Source organism: Anomaloglossus baeobatrachus, chromosome 3 (genome assembly GCF_048569485.1).
Source record: "Anomaloglossus baeobatrachus isolate aAnoBae1 chromosome 3, aAnoBae1.hap1, whole genome shotgun sequence".
In the NCBI taxonomy this organism is placed as follows: domain Eukaryota; kingdom Metazoa; phylum Chordata; class Amphibia; order Anura; family Aromobatidae; genus Anomaloglossus; species Anomaloglossus baeobatrachus.
This window is the reverse complement of record NC_134355.1, coordinates 210244018-210263095: the sequence shown is the minus strand read 5'-3', so window position 1 is coordinate 210263095 and position 19078 is coordinate 210244018. Positions and strand designations below refer to the sequence as shown.

General features: G+C 41.2%; 1 protein-coding gene across 1 annotated transcript in view; it reads right to left on the bottom strand.

The window, feature by feature from the left end:
* Window positions 1-19078, bottom strand: part of MOCS3 (molybdenum cofactor synthesis 3) — a 186064-nt gene that overhangs the window by 72634 nt on the left and 94352 nt on the right. Inside the window, exon 5 of the mRNA XM_075338198.1 lies at window positions 72-146. Coding sequence (XP_075194313.1) covers window positions 72-146 — 75 coding nt within the window. The remainder of the gene's footprint in view (window positions 1-71; window positions 147-19078) is intronic.

Below are 19078 nucleotides of genomic sequence, written 5' to 3'. Positions count from 1 at the left end.
TGTAAAGAATTACATTTTTGTGCATTTACAAATTTAAACTAGAAGATTAGGTCAAAGACTTTAAAGGATATTGTTGAATAAGTTGCAGAGCATTCCTGGGGTTTAGCATCATCTGATAAGGAACATATTCAACTGATGAATTTAAACTGAAATGAGCAATCACAAATATTATTAGCATCTTATAGGCTAAACAATTTTTCATACATTTGACATATAAAAGTTGATTGATCAACAGTTAAATGAATGTTTGTTCAATGAGCAATCATTTTGCAAACACAGCCACTCACATTTGAGTTGATGTTGGTTGTTACAGTTGTCCAACGTTACCACACGTTACATTGTACCAGACAAGTACACCCGTAATATCAGAATGAAAGACCTTTAATGGAACAGTCGTGAGACCAATGTACGGACAATTTCTTATCAGAAAATAACGATGTCTCGTCAGCTAAAACTATTCTTCATTGGTTAGTCATTAATTTAATTGTATTGTTTATGGGAACCTTAAAGGGATACTCCAGGGAGATTTAAAAAAAAAAAAAAAAAAAAAAAAAAAAGCTTCAAATTTTCCCTGCCCTCAAACTGTATAGATTATATGCACAGTGCTGTTCCATATCCTCACACTCCCTGTAATTCAGGGTGACGCTGGAGCTGCTCTTTACTGCTCCCCCTTCCCTCTGGGACATAACATCACTCATCAGGGGGCGTGATCTGCTCCATGCTACCTAGTAACAGATAGCCTCCTGATAAGAGCTGCTTCTGTGCAGTCTAAGACCAGGGTGGGTCTGTTTCATGCTGCCTAGTAACAGCCAGACTGATAATAGCTGCTTCTATTCTGTGCAAGAGCAGGGGGCATGGCCACATCCCCTGTTCTCACACTGCAGGAAAGCAGCTTTCATCAGGGGGCTGGCTGTTACCAACAGCATGGAGCAGACCATGCCCCTTGTTCTCAGACTGCATAGAAGCAGCTACCGTGTTTTTCCAAAAATAAGTCCTCCCCCAAAAATAAGCCCTAGCTGGGATTTTCAGCATTTTCAGAGCAAGGCTTAAATATAAGTCCTCCCCCAAAAATAAGCCCTAGCTGGGATTTTCAGCATTTTCAGAGCAAGGCTTAAATATAAGTCCTCCCCCGAAAATAAGCCCTAGCCGCGGTTCAGTAATGAAGTGTCCGTGCAGCTAAAAAAGATATAGATACTGCAGGACACTTCATTATAGACAGCGAGACCCCGCAATCGCTCACACGATGCTGAGCGGCAGGACCTGCCGTGATCGCAGCCCTGCACACATCCGAAATCACCCGCACACATCAGTTCTGACCCGCACAAATCAGCACTCACTTGCACACATCAGATCACATAGCCGCACACATCAGATCTCACACACAAACATCCGATCCTGTGTGTCAGCGTCAGCCAGCAGCAGGAGAGAACAGCGTGCGGCACCCACTGGAGATCACAGGAAGGACCTGGGAGCCACGCAGACGTCCGGGTCTGGTAAGTATGAGTCTCCTATGAACGGGGGGGAGGGGGAGGTGTCTGCTTTTTGGGGGGAGGGGGAAAACTTACACCCAACATGTTTCTCCGAAAATAAGACCTCCTCGAAAAATAAGCCCTAGTGCTTTTTTTGTGGGTAACAAAAGTATGACAGGGTCTTATTTTTGGAAAAACACAGTATTATCAGGAGGCTGGCTGTTACCAAAAGCATGGATTCTTACAAAAGACCAACAGTCCCGTATAATCATGATTGAGTAAATTCCAAATATACAACATATTTAAATAATGATATTTTATTACAAAAAAAATTTTAATAAATAGATATATCGAACAGTAAAATAGATGGTAAAATGTAGCTGCTAAGTAATATTCTATGGCATCAAAAAGTTCCCCTTAAGATTACAAATAAGAGGACTATAACGCATATATCCAATTACAATATTGCTATTCAGCACCTTTTGAGAAATAAATCATCCGTTAGATGTTCAATAGACTAACATAGTCAGGTATTAGAATGGTAGTATACCTTGGCCCCCTAGGGGATATAGGTCAAAATACAATGTAATGGTCAGGGGCGTGGCCTGCTGAGGATGATGTAGGACACAGGGAGAGAGTGCTCTGAGAGCAATTCATATATATCAACTTATAAAGCTATACTGAGGAAAACATTTTCAAAACAATATATATAATTTTATTCAGTATATTTGTTGGAACATTTTGAGACCTTTTTTGGTGCTGAAAAAAGATAATTACGGAAGAGGAATTTTGTCAGTTCTGAGGAGCAGCACTTCTGAGAGACTTTGTCTGAGGAGATTCTGAAGGAGAGAAACAACTAATTAAAAACGGCTGTTTGAGGAGATAAGGTGATATGGGACAAATGTAAGTACTAAACATAGAAAATCACCTAAACATTGGTCTTTCTATAGAAAAAAACATTTTAGGCTAGTTTCACACTTGCGTTGAACGGCATCCGTTGCATTGCGTTGTGTGACGGATGTAACGGATGTGTTGCATATAGTGGCACAACGGATGCTGCAAAACAACGCAATTCGTTTTTTTTTTTTTACAGTTTTATCGTCGGCAGACTATTGTGAACGATCAGATGATTGCTAACAGTAGTCCGCCGCCGGGTGATCAGCTGATCGTTCGGTCGCCGACAATGTGTGCGGGGGACGGAGTGCGGTGGGTGGAGCCGAGCAGGGCCATGGCTGAGGACGTCAGTGCCGCGTGGACTGCATCGCTGGGGGACAGGTGAGTGTGTGTGTGTGCGATTGTGTGTGTGTGTGTGCGTGCGATTGTGTGTGTGTGTGCGTACGATTGTGTGTGTGTATACATACGGAGTGCGGGGAGGGGGCGGAGCCGAGCAGGGAAGTGTCGGGCTCCCGGCACACGTAACCAGGGTTCCTTGGTTACCCTGGTTACGGGTGGAGGGAGCCAGAAAGAGCATGCGCAGTGAAATCCAAAGGATTCCGCTGCTCAAAAAAACGTTACATGCTGCGTTCCTTCCGCCCGACGCAGCGTCAAAATAACGACGCTGCGTCGTCCGGCGGATGCAACGCTGACACTTGCGTTACAGTGCGTCATCCATACAAGTCTATGGAGAATAGCACAGTGCGTTAACGGACTGCGCTATTCTCCATAGTGACGGACTCCGCTGAACGCAAGTGTGAAACTAGCCTTAGTCAAATATCTCTCAGGGAAATCTGACACCTGAGTGAAGAGGTCTATGTGCCGTTTCCATGACAACTCCTCAGTGAATTTCTGTCAGCTCAGCATAAGGCTCATTGAAGTATTTCTTTACTAAAACAGGAGTTGAAGTTAATAAAGACATAGACAAGAGTAGCGGACTTAAGATCTCACAAAAGCCACATTTATAGACTTATTCTATAAAATATAACCTAATACTGAGCGTCTAGTTCCAAGTTCAGGGGAGTCGTGCAGACTGTGTTGAAACTATTTTTGCTAAGCAAGTATTGACAGCTTAATACGTGGCCAGTGACAAAAGTGAAATAGATCTGGTGTGTATTGGTGTTTTTTGAGTAAATTGGGAGCAAGAATTAAAAGCTGTCAAAGTTTTATTGGAGCCAGTTGCAAGTATTTCAATAGTAAACCTAATCTGTCCACATTTGCTGGAATAGATATAGAGATATACGTAGGAGATAGACAGTAGCCGAGTCAAATCACAAAACAAAATGAGCGACAAATCCTTAAAACAAGGTAATGTAGGTAAACCTCAAAAAATTCATACTAAAGGTACCGTAACACTATGCAACATCGCTAGCAACATCGCTGCTGAAGCACAACTTGCTAGCGATGTTGCTGTGTGTGACATCCAGCAACAACCTGGCCCCTGCTGTGAGGTCGTTGGTTGTTGCTGAATGTCCTGGACCATTTTTTAGTTGTTGCTCTCCCGCTGTGTGTGACAGCGACAGAGCAACAACTAAATGTGCAGTGAGCAGGGAGCCGGCTTCTGCGGACGCTGGTAACCAATGTAAATATCGGGTAACCAAGAAGCCCTTCCCTTGGTTACCCTATATTTACCTTCGTTACCAGCGCCCGCCTCTCTCAGCTGTCCGTGCCGGCTCCCTGCTCCCTGCACACGTAGCTGGAGTACACATCGGGTAATTAACCCGATGTTTACTATGGCTAGGAGTGCAGGGAGCCGGAACTGGCAGTGTGAGAGCGGCGGACGCTGGTAACGAAGGTAAATATCGGGTAACCAAGGGAAGGGCTTCTTGGTTACCCAATGTTTACCGTGGTTATCAGCGTCCGCAGAAGCCGGATCCCTGCTGCCTGCACACGTAGCAGAGTACACATCGGGTAATTAACCCGATGTGTACTGTGGCTAGGTGAGCAGGGAGCCAGCACTAAGCGGTGTGCGCTGGTAACCAAGGTAAATATTGGGTTGGTTACCCGATATTTACCTTAGTTACCAAGCGCAGCATGCTTCCACATGTAGCGACGCTCCAGCGATCCCTGCCAGGTCAGGTTGCTGGTGGGATCGCTGGAGCGTCGCTTAGTGTGACATCTCACCAGCGACCTCCTAGCAACTTACCAGCGATCCCTATCAGGTTGTATCGTTGTTGGGATTGTTGGTAAGTTGTTTAGTGTGACTGGGCCTTAAGTGTTTAGGGTCCTCAACTTCACAAGTTGTAGAAACAAAAGGAACACATGTTAAAAAGGATGGAACAACTAATTCAATTCTTCCAATAATTTGGGAAAAACAAGTTATACAAAACCTACTGAACATACTCTTCTAATATCCAAAAATTCACAGGATTGTAAAGTCTCCACTATGGATACTACTCCAGCTGGTACCAATGCAAAAAGGAAAGGGCCAGTTAGCGATTCTGACTCACAAGACTCTCCTTTTCATAGTACAGATAAGACTCGACGTAGAATTGATATCTCTATAAACATGGATGAAATAAAACATTCTAATTCACCAAATACAGAAATAACAAGGATCAGACCCTTACTTCAATGAGCTTATTAATGCATTCAACCACAATTTAATGCTAGCAATGGACAAACAAACTAAGGTTTTACAGGACAGGGTACAACAATTAAATGGCAGAATAAATGCAAACAAGGTCAAAATTGATCAGGTGGAAGAAAAAACAAACTCCCTGGAAAAATATCAACTTGATCTAAAAAAAGACATTTATTACCTCCAACAGAAACTTTCAGACCTCGAAGACAGGAGTAGGAGGAATAATGTTAAACTTAGAGGTATACTTGAAAGTGTTCCATCTAATAAACTCTCAGACTATGTTAAAAATCTTCTTCTAAAGATTTTTCCATCTACATCGGATCTGGAGTTGACAATTGACCGTATCCATCGTTTGCCAAGACCATCTTTTATTGCTGAAGAAACCCCAAGAGATACTATTTTACGTCTCCATTTTTTTGGTACCAAAGAAAGACTTAAAATACATGAGAGAAAAGAAAACCCTTCTATCTCCCTATCATCTGATTAAAGTATTCAGTGATCTTTCCAAAAACACAATGGCTCTTAGAAAGTCATTTTCATCTGTTACCAGCATACTAAGACAAAAAGGTATTGCTTATAGATGGGGCTTCCCTACAAAATTGTTAATTTATCAAAATGGAAAAACCATACCAATTTTCACTCCTGAAGAGGGCACGAAGTTTCTTTCTTCCTTAGGTAACAGAAGAAATCATGAACAACTCCATCATCAACCCACTTGATTTCACGATTTAATGTCACTTACTAATGGAGATATTAATTCCAATAGTTGTTATGGAGACATTGATCTGAATCTAACTAAAATCCTCATTTACCACGGTTGGCTTCGGAAACTTTCTTTTCCACAAACGTATTCCCCCCACGAAGAGCTTCCATTATAAGTGGATACTTTGGAAGATCAGTTTGTTAGTTTAGTTGTTACAACTACTTATCAGATCTTTAATTTCTCGACTGCGGAATATTTGAAAGATTTTGAAATATATTAATCTAAGATTATAACTTCTTTTCGTGTTCTTTGTACTTGTAAACTTTGTTATAATTCAAGTACATAGTTTAAGGTCTTGCAGAGTAGCGATTTCTTAAAATTGTAATTATCTCCTACTCTTTGTTTTCAAGAAATTTATTAATGATCTTGCAATAAGGATATTAGCTATTTAGTTATTTCCTACTGTTTATTATAGGTATTCTTAACTTTTTTTTTTTCGTTTTTGTGTCCCTCTCATTATTTTAAGCAGGCTTGCATCTTATGGCTACAAAATTTTTGTCTTTTAATGTTAAAGGTTTAAATAGTCCAAGGAAAAGATTTGTCACGTGGAAGGAAATTAGAGATAACAAAGCAGATATTGTGTTTTTACAAGAGGTGAGATTTGCTAGAGATTCTCATCCTAAGGCCGGGGCCACACAGGGCACTACTGCGATGCTCGCATGAGACTCGGCTCGCGCTGGCAGAACAGCAGGAGCCGAGTGTCATACGAGTGTCAGAGCAATAAAAAAGGAAAAAACATCAGGCACTCACCAGTTGCTGCTTGTGCAAGTTTTGTTGTTTTATTCGTGCAGGTTACAAGTGCATGGAGTGGAGGGGAGGGAGTGGACGCTACACACGTCCAAAGACGACGGCGGCCGTTTCGCACCTGTCTGGTGCTTCAGCTGGTCTCTGGTCTCACTTGTAACCTGCACGAATAAAACAACAAAACTTGCACAAGCAGCAACTGGTGAGTGCCTGATGTTTTTTCCTTTTTTATTGCTCTGATGTTCACATGTTTATTCACATCAATGGCACCGCAGAGCATGTGCACCTTTTTCGGCCCAGTATAGGATGTTATGAAAGTTTTTTGGTGTTGGGGCAGTGCCCTGAACTTTTCTCCTTTTTCGCATGAATAAGTTGTGTCTTTATATTTATCAGTGAGCACGTCTCAGGAGCACCAGAATCTAGAATACTAAGAACATAAAAATCCTTTTACTGTGATGGCTGAATTAGAAATAATGGAGGTGGTCACACCGACCAGCAGTGGATGTGGAATCCTTGCGGGGAGGGAGAACGCAAGCACGTTTTTTTTGGAGTGAGACCAGCTGAAGCACCAGACAGGTGCGAAACGGCCGCCGTCGTCTTTGGACGTGTGTAGCGTCCACTCCCTCCCCTCCACTCCATGCACTTGTAACCTGCACGAATAAAACAACAAAACTTGCACAAGCAGCAACTGGTGAGTGCCTGATGTTTTTTCCTTTTTTATTGCTCTGATGTTCACATGTTTATTCACATCAATGGCACCGCAGAGCATGTGCACCTTTTTCGGCCCAGTATAGGATGTTCTGAAAGTTTTTTGGTGTTGGGGCAGTGCCCTGAACTTTTCTCCTTTTTCGCATGAATATGTCATACGAGTGTGCCTGCATCTGAGCTCCGATCATGTGAGCGGACCTCAGCTGCGGGGGCGGGCTGGCACTGAGGAGGGGTGGGAGGGATTTCTCTCCCTCTCTCCTCCGTAGCAGGCTATTGCCATTCTCGCACTGCACTGGCAGTACACCGGTGTACCGCAAGTTCAGTGCTATTTTTCTCTAGCCCCATTCACTTGAATGGGTGCGAGAGAAAGAGTCTCAGCTTACAATCGCAGCATGCTGCGATTATTTTCTCAGCCCTAATTGGACCGAGAAAACAATCGCTCATGTGTGCTGACACACAGGCTAGAATTGGTCCGAGGGGAATGCGATGTTTTATCACACTCCACTTGCACCGATTTTCTCGCCGTGTGGCTTAGGCCTAAATTTCATAATAAAAAGTTCCCAGACATTTTTTCTTCTCTAAACGAAAAAAAAAAGAGCAGGGGTGTTAATTTTGATTAAGAACACTATAACCTTTGATTTAATTGTGGAATACAAAGATACTGAAGGGAGATTTTTGATCTTAATTGCAAACTTGGATAATAAACCCCATACATTAGTTAATTTATATGCGCCAAATAAAGGGCAAATTAGTTTTTTTAAATAAATTAATGTCCCAAATCCAAGAGGTCAGAAAGGGAGATCTCCTTATACTGGTTGATTTTAATATTGTCCCAGATGCTCACCTTGATTCCACAGCTCCAAATAGAGGAATTTACCCAACATTAAAAAACTGTCTTTTTGCAAATGAACTTTATAATATTTTTCGTTGTTTGCATACTTCCTCTAAAGAATATACATTTTATTCAGAACCTCATAAAACCTTTTCCCGTATTGATTTAGCTGTTACAGATATTTTTTATATTACGAAATTTAAAAATTTTACAATAAATCATAAAACCTTTTCGGACCATTCCTCAATTATTTGTAAAGTAGATTTGGAGATCCCAACAAATATGGATTATATATGGAGATGCAATTCAACATTAATACATACTCCCCATTTAAAAGAAGAATTAGAAACCAACATAAAAAATTACTTTCAAGAAAACATGTCTGAATCTATTTGTCCATTTGTCACATGGAATGCACATAAGGCAGAAATTAGAGGTAATTTAATTGAAATTTCGGCTAGAATTAAGAGACAGAGAAAATAATTAATTAAGAATCTTCAAACACAATTAAAAGATCTTGAGGATTTACAACAAAGTTCTCCAACTCCCTTGCAAAGTATTCATCGTAAAATCCTTGGGATAAGAACAGAAATTAAAAACTCCCTTTTCTCTAAGTATGATAAATATATAGGTGCAATCAAGGCAAACCATTATGCTTCAATTAATAAACCCACTAAATATATGTCCAGAAAACTGAAAGAAATTAGGATTCAAAACAGAATAAGAAAGATTAAGAAACAAAATGGGGAAGACTGTTTTCATCCAAAAGATATTGCAGCAGAATTTGGAAAATATTATAAAAATCTTTATAATCTTAATTCTGATCCACAAACTCCTCAGCCCACAAAAGAAGTTATTGATACCTTTCTTTCTAAAGTCAATCTCCCCTCAATCTCAGAAGACGAATTATCTACTTTAAACTCCCCATTTGTATTTGATGAGGTAATGAATGTAATTAAACTGTTAAAAATTGGAAAATCCCCAGGTCCAGACAGTTTTACAAACAAATATTTTAAGGCCTTTCCCAACTTACTAACTCCACACCTAGTCAACATTTTTAACAAAGCTACTGTAACAGGTCAATTCCCCAAGGAAATGCTCCAAGACACTATAACTTTAATTCCTAAAACAAGGGAGATTTAGAATTCGTTAAAAACGATAGACCTATCTCACTTATAAATTCTGATATTAAAATTTATTCCAAAATTATCGCTAATAGACTAAAAAAGATTCTACCCAGACTAATTTCTAATGACCAGCTAGGTTTCATTCAAGGTCGTCAAACATCTGATGGTACCCGTAGAATAATCAATGTAATCAACATTATGAACAATAAGAAGGATCCAACATTACTTATCACTCTTGATGCCGAAAAAGCATTTGATAGAGTCAATTGGTTATATATGAAAACAACATTACTTAAGTTTGGCCTAAAAAAAATCAAATTTTAAATTCCATTCTTGCTCTATATTCTTGTCCCTCAGCAAAAGTATATGCAAATAATTGTGTATCCATGTCATTTAACTTAACTAATGGTACCCGTCAAGGGTGTCCCTTATCTCCTTCACTATTCGCCCTAATCTTAGAACCCCTTGCTGAATATATCAGAGAAAATGCTAATATTGAAGGAATCCAATTAAAAAAATTTAAGTTTAAGATTTGCCTGTTGGCAGATGACATCATATTATCCCTAGCAAATCCAGTAACTTCCATAACAGAAGTTTTGTATAGTTTAGATGAATTTGCAAAAATTTCTTTTTTTAAAGTAAATATTACAAAATCAAATATTTTAGAATTTAATCTCAGTCATGGTATAACAGAGGAAATTAAAAATCTAATAGATTTTAATTGGGCTACACATACAATCTCATATTTGGGAGTTGAACTAACTAGGGATATAAAAACCATAATTAGCATTAATATGGAGAACCTAATTAAAATAATTCAGTCAGACTTAAAAAACTTAAAGTATGAACTCACTTGGTTTGGAAGAATATCCTCTATTAAAATGATGATTATTTCAAAAATATTATACTATTTTAGAACTATTCCCCTTTTTATTCCAGAAAACTACTTGAGTAAGATTCAGTCCCTCATTAATACCTTTGTATCAAATAAAAAAAGAACAAGGGTAGCTAACTATATTCTAATGAAAAAGAAAAAAAGAAGAGGCTTAGGGTTACCTAATATTTACAGTTATTTCTATACTAATTTAATTAGACAAAGTCAAATTTGGTTTAAAGATAATCTTACTACTACATGGAAGGAGATTGAAACTGACTTACATAATAATATTCCTTTATATTCATTAATCATTCATAATCTAATGAATCCTCATCAACTTCTTTCTGAATCTCCCATTTTATGTGCAACTATCTTAACATGGAGAAAATTAGCGGCTTTAAATCAAAAAAGTAATAAACATGAGTAAATAAAGAATATGCCCCTTACCTTTTTCAATTGGCTCCCAGAAGTCAAAACTCCAGAATTATGGAGGAAGAGAAATCTTAAAAAAATGTTGGATCTACATGATGGGACTAATTTTATTTCTTTTCAAACTCTAAAAAAACAACATGATTTACCAGATATTGATTTCTACAGCTATTTATCCATCAGAAAAATTATCTCAGCTTTACTAAAAGACAACCATTTATTAACTGAACAATCTTGTAATCTTATGTGTAATGCCAATAATAATAATATTTGGCAAACTAGATATATATATATGAAATATTCAACAGAGACATTCACTTTGAAAAAAAGCCATTTATGATAAAATGGGAAAAAGAGTTAAAAAAACACCTTTTCCTTAGAAAAGTGGAATAGATGTATTAGAGATACATACTCCTCTAATATATGTTTAACACTTCATGAAGCTTATTATAAATTGCTTTCTAGGTGGTACTTTACTCCTCATAAGCTCTCGCTCTTTTCAAGTAATAATTCCCATTTATGCTGGAGAGGATGTAATTTAAAGGGAGATATTCTTCACATATTTTGGTCTTGTCCCAAATTGAGATGTCTTTGGAGGGAGGTTAACCTTTTAATAAATCAAATTATTGGAAATAGTATCACTATTACACCTCAAATGGCTCTTTCATTAGATTTAGATAGCATTACCAAAGACAAATACCTAGTTATTCACATTTTTTTAATTGTCAAAATTCATATAGTGGCTAAATGGAAAAAGACAGATATACCGTTTATTACAGAAAGTAAAGAAACGATAATGCTTCATAATAATTATGAGAGAAGTTTCGCCACTTTTAATAATCGATACCCAAAATACCAAACAATTTGGGAAAGATGGAATAACCTAATGATAAATAACTCTATTTAAACCTGTTTTTTTTTGTTGTTTTTTTCTTCCCTCTCCCAGTTATATATTTAATAATTTACGTTTCTAAAATACCTTGTGGTTATGATTAATCGATATGTTGTAATTTGGTGATTTCCACTCCAATGAGTAAAGAAGACAGATTAAAAGTTAATGTATTTTATTGTTGTAGTAGTTTAGTATGTAGTGGTTAAATTTAAAAGTAACAGTCTATAACCTAGAATATTGACATGTGTGTTGTTTACTAAAATCTGCAATGTATATTTCCATAACATGTCTGGTTATATTCATATTTCTTTGTGTTAAATTAATAAAAACATTTAAAAGAAAATACAATGTAATATATTAGTAAAGCTGCCAGCACCATTGTTTGGTGCTTAGAAAAGATGGTTCCTCACTAATCCTGTATGAGCGCGCGCCTGTCATTCCTCCCCCTTCTTCTCTGTTGTGCCCGGCGTCCAATGGTTGTTAGTCATCGCGCACATGCGCGGTGCTTTTTCCGGGACACCGGCGGCAGCGGCGAACAAGGAGTTTGATGACGGACGTGCGCCGACAATCACAAGTGTGAGCAATTGGGGGTCTATTTAGGGGTCCAGCATCACTGTGTGACTGGATGTGTGACTGGATTTACAGATGGCCACAGCAGGTGATATCAGCGTGGGATCATCTTTTCCTTAACACTGTTGTTTGAGCAAGCTTTATCTTAGCTATAGGCCTCATTTTGTGGGTCAAACTTATACAATGCTGTCTGCCGGTTTGTTATATTTAATAGCCTGATGGGCAATGGTTGAGATTTACTTAGCCAGCATAAACAAACACTGGTGCTGGCAGCTTTACTAATATGATACATTGTATTTTGACCTATATTCCCTAGGGGGCCAAGGTATACTACCATTCTAATACCTGACTATGTTAGTCTTTTTAACATCTAACTGCTGATTTATTTCACAAAAGATGCTGAATAGCAATATTGTAATTGGATATATGGGTTATAGTCCTCTTATTTGTAATCTTAAGGGGAACTTTTTGATGCCATAGAATATTACTTAGCAGCTGCATTTTACTATCATTATATGGTTCTAGCCGAGCATTACTATTACTATTTGATCCTTCTTGTGTGGTTATTTGGATTAACCAAAATCTGAATAATATTAATAACCTTATATCATCTGTCACTACCGTATTTTTTGGACTATAAGACGCACCGGACCATAAGACGCACCCTGGTTTTAGAGAAGGAAAATAGGAAAATAAAATTTTAAGCAAAAAATGCGGCCATGACACACTGTTATGGGGCGAGGATCTGCTGCTGAAACTATTATGGGGGTAATGTCCCCAAATTCTCTACTAAGGTACCCCAGCCTGGTAATGAGCCTTCTGCCTTGTATATACAGTATACGTCCCTCATCCTGGTATAGCCCACATCCTGCTATATACCGTCATCCTAGCATATGGCCGCATCCTGCTATATACTGGCATATGGCTCCATCCTGCTATATAACCCATCGTGTCAATTAGTCAAGATTTTTTTTTTGTTTTTTTTTTCTCTTTGAGTGGATTCTACCTGTTAGTAATTCTTTCATGTGCCACTCCCCCGTTGGCCAGCTGATGTTCAACTGGGTCATTGAGACATGTTTAAAGGTGCTGCACCAGGTCTATGACCGTGGTCTGTGTACGTGCCTATTGATAAGTGCCTCATAAGTGGCAGAAATATACCAGAAATGTCCCAGAAGTGACCAGAAGGTAAAATTTAGCTTTTTCTAACTACGTTTGCCACTGACAATTTATTTGTTAAATCCCATACTTACCACATTACTCCCACCATGTTCACCTATGCCCTCACAGTCTTTGCTCCACTCCTCCTTACTCTCCTTCAATATCCACACATCCCAGCACCCCCTAAACAAATATTCATCTCCCCTTCCCTCCTGCCTTCTCATCTGTCCTCATCTGCTGACCTACTCCAGAACCTCAATCGCTCCTAATATCACGCAGACCATGCCGTCCACTCTCCTTCTCCCACCTGGTCTCCCTTTCTCTACTCCTTCTCACTGCTGGTGACATAGCCCACAATCCTGGCCCCCCACAGATGGTACACCCCTCTTTATCACCCACCTACCGCTCTCCACATACTAGTAACTACCGCAATCTATCCAACATAAAAAACATTCTCCTCTCACCCACTCCGCCGCCCCCTCTCTCTGGAGCGCGTTGGAATGCCCGTTCAGTGTGTAATAAACTGCACATCATTCAGGGTCTCTTTACCTCCAGCAATCTATCCTTTCTGGGCATCACCAAAACATGGCTGACACCCTCCAACTGTGCCTCCCCAGTGGCACTATGCTACGGTGGCCTTCACTTCTCTCACACTCCTCGCCCTGGCAATAGACAAGGTGGAGGAGTGGGCCTACTCCTTTCTAACAACTGCAGCTTCACCACAATCTCACCTCTACCCTCCCTTGCCCTGCCTTCCTTTGAAGTGCACTCTGTCCGAATCTATTCTCCCTCCAACTTCCAAGTGGCTGTCATATACTCCCGGGCGCTACCACTGCCTTCCTCGACCACTTCTCTGCCTGGCTTCAACACTTTCTCTCTGCTGACATTCCCACCATCATCATGGGTGACTTCAACATCCCCACTGAAACCCGCCAATCAGCTACTTCCAAACTCCTCTCCCTTGCTTCATCTTTTGGCTTAACTCAGTGGTCCACCTCTGCCACCCACAAAGATGGACACACACTAGACCTTATCTTCACCCGCCTCTGTTCCCTGTCTGACCTCACAACTTACCCCCTCCCCCTATCTGACCACCATCTTCTGACCTTTTCAGCTCTGTCCTCCTCACATGCCCCCCCTGTCCAGCAGCTAGCACATCCCCGCAGAAACCTTGCACACCTCAACATGCACACCCTCGCCGACTCTATCCTTCCACTGTCCTCCATACCGTCCCTCCAAGACACAGACAGTGCCACCACTTTCTACAACACCACTCTCTCACATCAGCTATTGATTCAGTCGCTCCCCTTGTGCATGGCAGAGTGAGACGAATCAATACACAGCCCTGGCACAACCTCACTAAAAATCTTCGGCAAAGGTCTAGGGCTGCAGAGCGGCGGCGGAAGAAAACGTACTCCCAGGAAGACTTCACCACATTCAAAAATGCAATTCACACATTTCGTTCAGTCCTCACCTCCGCTAAACACGATTACTTCAGAAACCTCATATCCTAACACACAACCCCAAACAGTTATTCAACACTTTCAACTCCCTCCTTCGCCCACCACTGCCCCCCTCCAACCTCCCTCATTTCTGCAGAAGACTTTGCCACTTATTTCCAAGAAACAATCAACCTAATAAGGAAAGTCTTCTCTGCTGAGCCACCACAACCCCTTCATATAACTGACCACTGCCCCTCTCCCATAAACTTCCTCCCCACCATCACCGAAGGAGAGCTTGCACGTCTTCTCTCAAAAGCGCACCTCACCACCTGCGCACTTGACCCCATGCCATCCCACCTCCTCCCCAACCTCACCACCACCCTTATTCCAGCCTTAACCCATCTTTTCAACCTATCTTTAACGACTGGTACCTTCCCCTCTGCCTTTAAACATGCAACAGTCACACCTATCCTAAAGAAACCTTCCCTCGATCCAACCTCTACTACCAGCTATCGCCCCATATCACTACTCCCACTTGCCTCAAAACTCCTGGAACAGCATGTTCATGCTGAACTTTCCTCCCACCTCTCCTCTAACTCTCTCTTTGACAACCTACAGTCCGGCTTCCGTCCACATCATTCTACCGAAACTGCCCTGACTAAAATTACGAATGACTTACTGCCAAAGCTAACAAGCACTTCTCTATACTCCTACTTCTAGACATGTCCTCAGCCTTCGATACCGTTGACCACTCCCTCCTATTACAGACCTTGGTGTCAGAGATCTTGCCCTCTCTTGGATCCCTTCATACCTTTCAAATCGCACTTTCAGTGTCTCCCACTCTCACACAATCTCTTCATCCCGCCATCTCTCTGTTCGCGTCCCTCAAGGCTCTGTCCTAGGACCCTTACTTTTTTCTATCTACACATTTGGCCTGGGACAACTCATAAAGTCCCATGGCTTCCAATACCACCTATATGCCGACGACACCCAGATCTACCTCTCTGACCCAGATGCCACATCTCTGCTGTCCAAAATCCCGAAATGTCTATCTGCTATATCCTCCTTCTTCTCCTATCGCTTCCAAAAGCTCAATGTGGCCAAAACTGAACTAATCATCTTTCCTCCGTCTCACCTACACTCTCCACCTGATCTATTACAATAAATAACACCATGCTCTCACCAGTACCCAAAGTTCGCTGCCTCGGAGTGACCTTTGACTCTGCCTTATCCTTCATACCACACATCCAATCCCTAACCACCTCCTGCCGTCTTCAACTCAAAAATATTTCCAGAATCCGCCCTTTCCTCAATTCGCAATCTACTAAAATGCTAGTGCATGCCCTCATAATCTCCCGCCTCGACTACTGTAACATCCTCCTCTGTGGCCTCCCTGCCAACACGCTCGCCCCTCTCCAGTCCATCCTTAACTCTGCTGCCCGACTGATCCACCTCTCTCCTCAATACCACCCCGCTTCTCCCCTCTGCATGTCCCTCCACGGGCTCCCAATCTTCCACCGTATACAATTCAAACTACTAACACTGACCTACAAAGCTGTGCATAATCTCTCTCCTCCGTATATCTCCGAACTAATCTCCCACTATACTCCAGCACGTCACCTCCGGTCCTCCCAAGATCTCCTTCTCTCCTCCTCTCGCATTCGCTCCTCACACAACCGACTCCAAGACTTCTCCTGAGCATCCCCAGTCTCCTGGAACTCACTGCCTCAACACGTCAGACTATCCCCTACCCTTGCAAACTTCAAACGGAACCTGAAGACCCACCTGTTCAGAAATGCCTACAATCTACAATGAACTCACTGCCGCCCGACCACCGTGCGGAGCTGCCGCCCGATGGACACGTGCGCACAGCGATGATGTCATAGCTGTGAGCACCGCTAGTCTCCACACAGCCACCGCCGGCACAGACAGGAGGACATCGCGGTGCTGCAGAGATCGTGGCCAGTGAGTTATACTGATTCACTGCACCCCGCGCTTATGATGATGCGCGGGGGCCAGTGAATACAGCCGCATGATCACTCCATGCTGTAGTTGCCAGGGGTGATCATGTGGGAAGGCTGTTTAACCCCTTCACCCCCGGCCACTAAAACACCCTAATGACCGGGCCATTTTTTGCAATTCTGACCAGTGTCACTTTGACAGGTTATAACTCTGGAACGCTTCAACGGATCCTGGCGATTCTAAGATTGTTTTTTCGTGACATATTGTACTTCATGTCAGTGGTAAATTTAGGCCGATATTTTTTGCGTTTATTTGTGAAAATTTAGGAAATTTGGCGAAAATTTTGAAAATTTCGCAATTTTCAAACTTTGAAAATTTATGCCCATAAATCTGAGAGATATGTCACACAAAATAGTTACTAAATAACATTTCCCACTTGTCAACTTTACATCAGCGCAATTTTCGAAACAAATTTTTTTTCTGTTAGGAAGTTAGAAGGGGTCAAAGGTCATCAGCAAATTCTCATTTTTCCAACAAAATTTACAAAATAATTTTTTTTAGGGACCACATCACATTTGAGGTGACTTTGAGAGGCCTAGGTGACAGAAAATACCCAAAAGTGACCCCATTCTAAAAACTACACCCCTCACACTGCTCAAAACCACATCCAAGAAGTTTATTAACCCTTTAGGTGCTTCACAGGAACCAAAGCAATGTGGAAGGAAAAAATGAAAATTTTACTTTTTAACACAAAAATGTTACTTTAGCCATAAAATTTTCATTTTTACAAGGGAGAAAAGAGAGAGTACACAATACAATTTATTGTGCATGTTCTCCTGAGTACGCTGATACCCCATATGTGGTAAAAATCAATTGTTTGGGCGCACGGCAGAGCTCGGAAGGGAAGGAGCGCCATTTGAATTTTTGAACGCAAAATTAGCTGCACTCATTAGCGGACGCCATGTCGGGTTTGAAGACCCCCTGAGGTGCCTAAACAATAGAGCTCCCCCACAAGTGACCCCATTTTGGAAACTAGAGCCCTCAAATAATTTTTCTAGATGTTTGGTGAGCACTTTGAACCCCTGGGGGCTTCACAGAAGTTTATAGCGTTGAGCCGTGAAAAGAAAAAAAATTTTTTTTACCACAAAACGGTTGCTTCAACTAGGTAGCTTTTTTTTTCACAAGGGTAACAGGAAAAAATGCACCATAAAATGTATTGTGCATTTTCTCCTGAGTACGCAGATACCTCATATGTGGTGGAAATCAAATGTTTGGACACACAGCAGTGCTCGGAAGGCAAGGAGCGCCATTTGAATTTTTGAGTGCAAAATTAGCTGCACCTGTTAGCGGACGCCATGTCGGGTTTGAAGACCCCCTGAGGTGCCTAAACAATGGAGCTCCCCTACAAGTGACCCCATTTTGGAAACTAGAGCCCTCAAATAATTGTTCTAGATGTTTGGTGAGCACTTTGAACACCTGGGGGCTTCACAGAAGTTTATAGCGTTGAGCCGTGAAAAGAAAAAAATTTATTTTTACAACAAAACGGTTGCTTCAACTAAGTAGCTTTTTTTTTCACAAGGGTAACAGGAAAAAATGCACCATAAAATGTATTGTGCATTTTCTCCTGAATACGCAGATACCTCATATGTGGTGGAAATCAAATCTTTGGACACACGGCAGTGCTCGGAAGGCAAGGAGCGCCATTTGAATTTTTGAGTGCAAAATTAGCTGCACTCATTAGCGGACGCCATGTGGGGTATGAAGACCCCCTGAGGTGCCTAAACAATGGAGCTCCCCCATAAGTCACCCCATTTTGGAAACTAGAGCCCTCAAATAATTTTTCTAGATGTTTGGTGAGCACTTTGAACACCTGGGGGCTTCACAGAAGTTTATAGCGTTGAGCCGTGAAAAGAAAAAATTTTTTTTTTACTACAAAACGGTTGCTTCAACTAGGTAGCTTTTTTTTTCACAAGGCTATCAGGAAAAAATGCACAATAAAATGTATTGTGCATTTTCTCCTGAGTACGCAGATACCTCATATGTGGTGGAAAGTAATTGTTTGGGCGCATGGCGGGGCTCAGAAGAGAAGGAGCGCCATTTGACAGCAAAATTGGTTGGAATCATTAGCGGACGCCATGTCACGTTTGGAGACCCCCTATGGTACCTAAACAGTGGAGCTCCCCCACAAGTGACACCATTTTGGAAACTAGAGCCCTCAAATAATTTTTCTAGATGTTTGGTGAGCACTTTGAACACCTGGGGGCTTCACAGAAGTTTATAGCGTTGAGCCGTGAAAAGAAAAAAAATTTTTTTTACCACAAAACGGTTGCTTCAACTAGGTAGCTTTTTTTTTTCACAAGGCTATCAGGAAACAATGCACCATAAAATGTATGGTGCATTTTCTTCTGAGTACGCAGATACCTCATATGTGGTGGAAAGTAATTGTTTGGGCGCATGGCGGGGCTCAGAAGAGAAGGAGCGCCATTTGACAGCAAAATTGGTTGGAATCATTAGCGGACGCCATGTCACGTTTGGAGACCCCCTATGGTACCTAAACAGTGGAGCTCCCCCACAAGTGACACCATTTT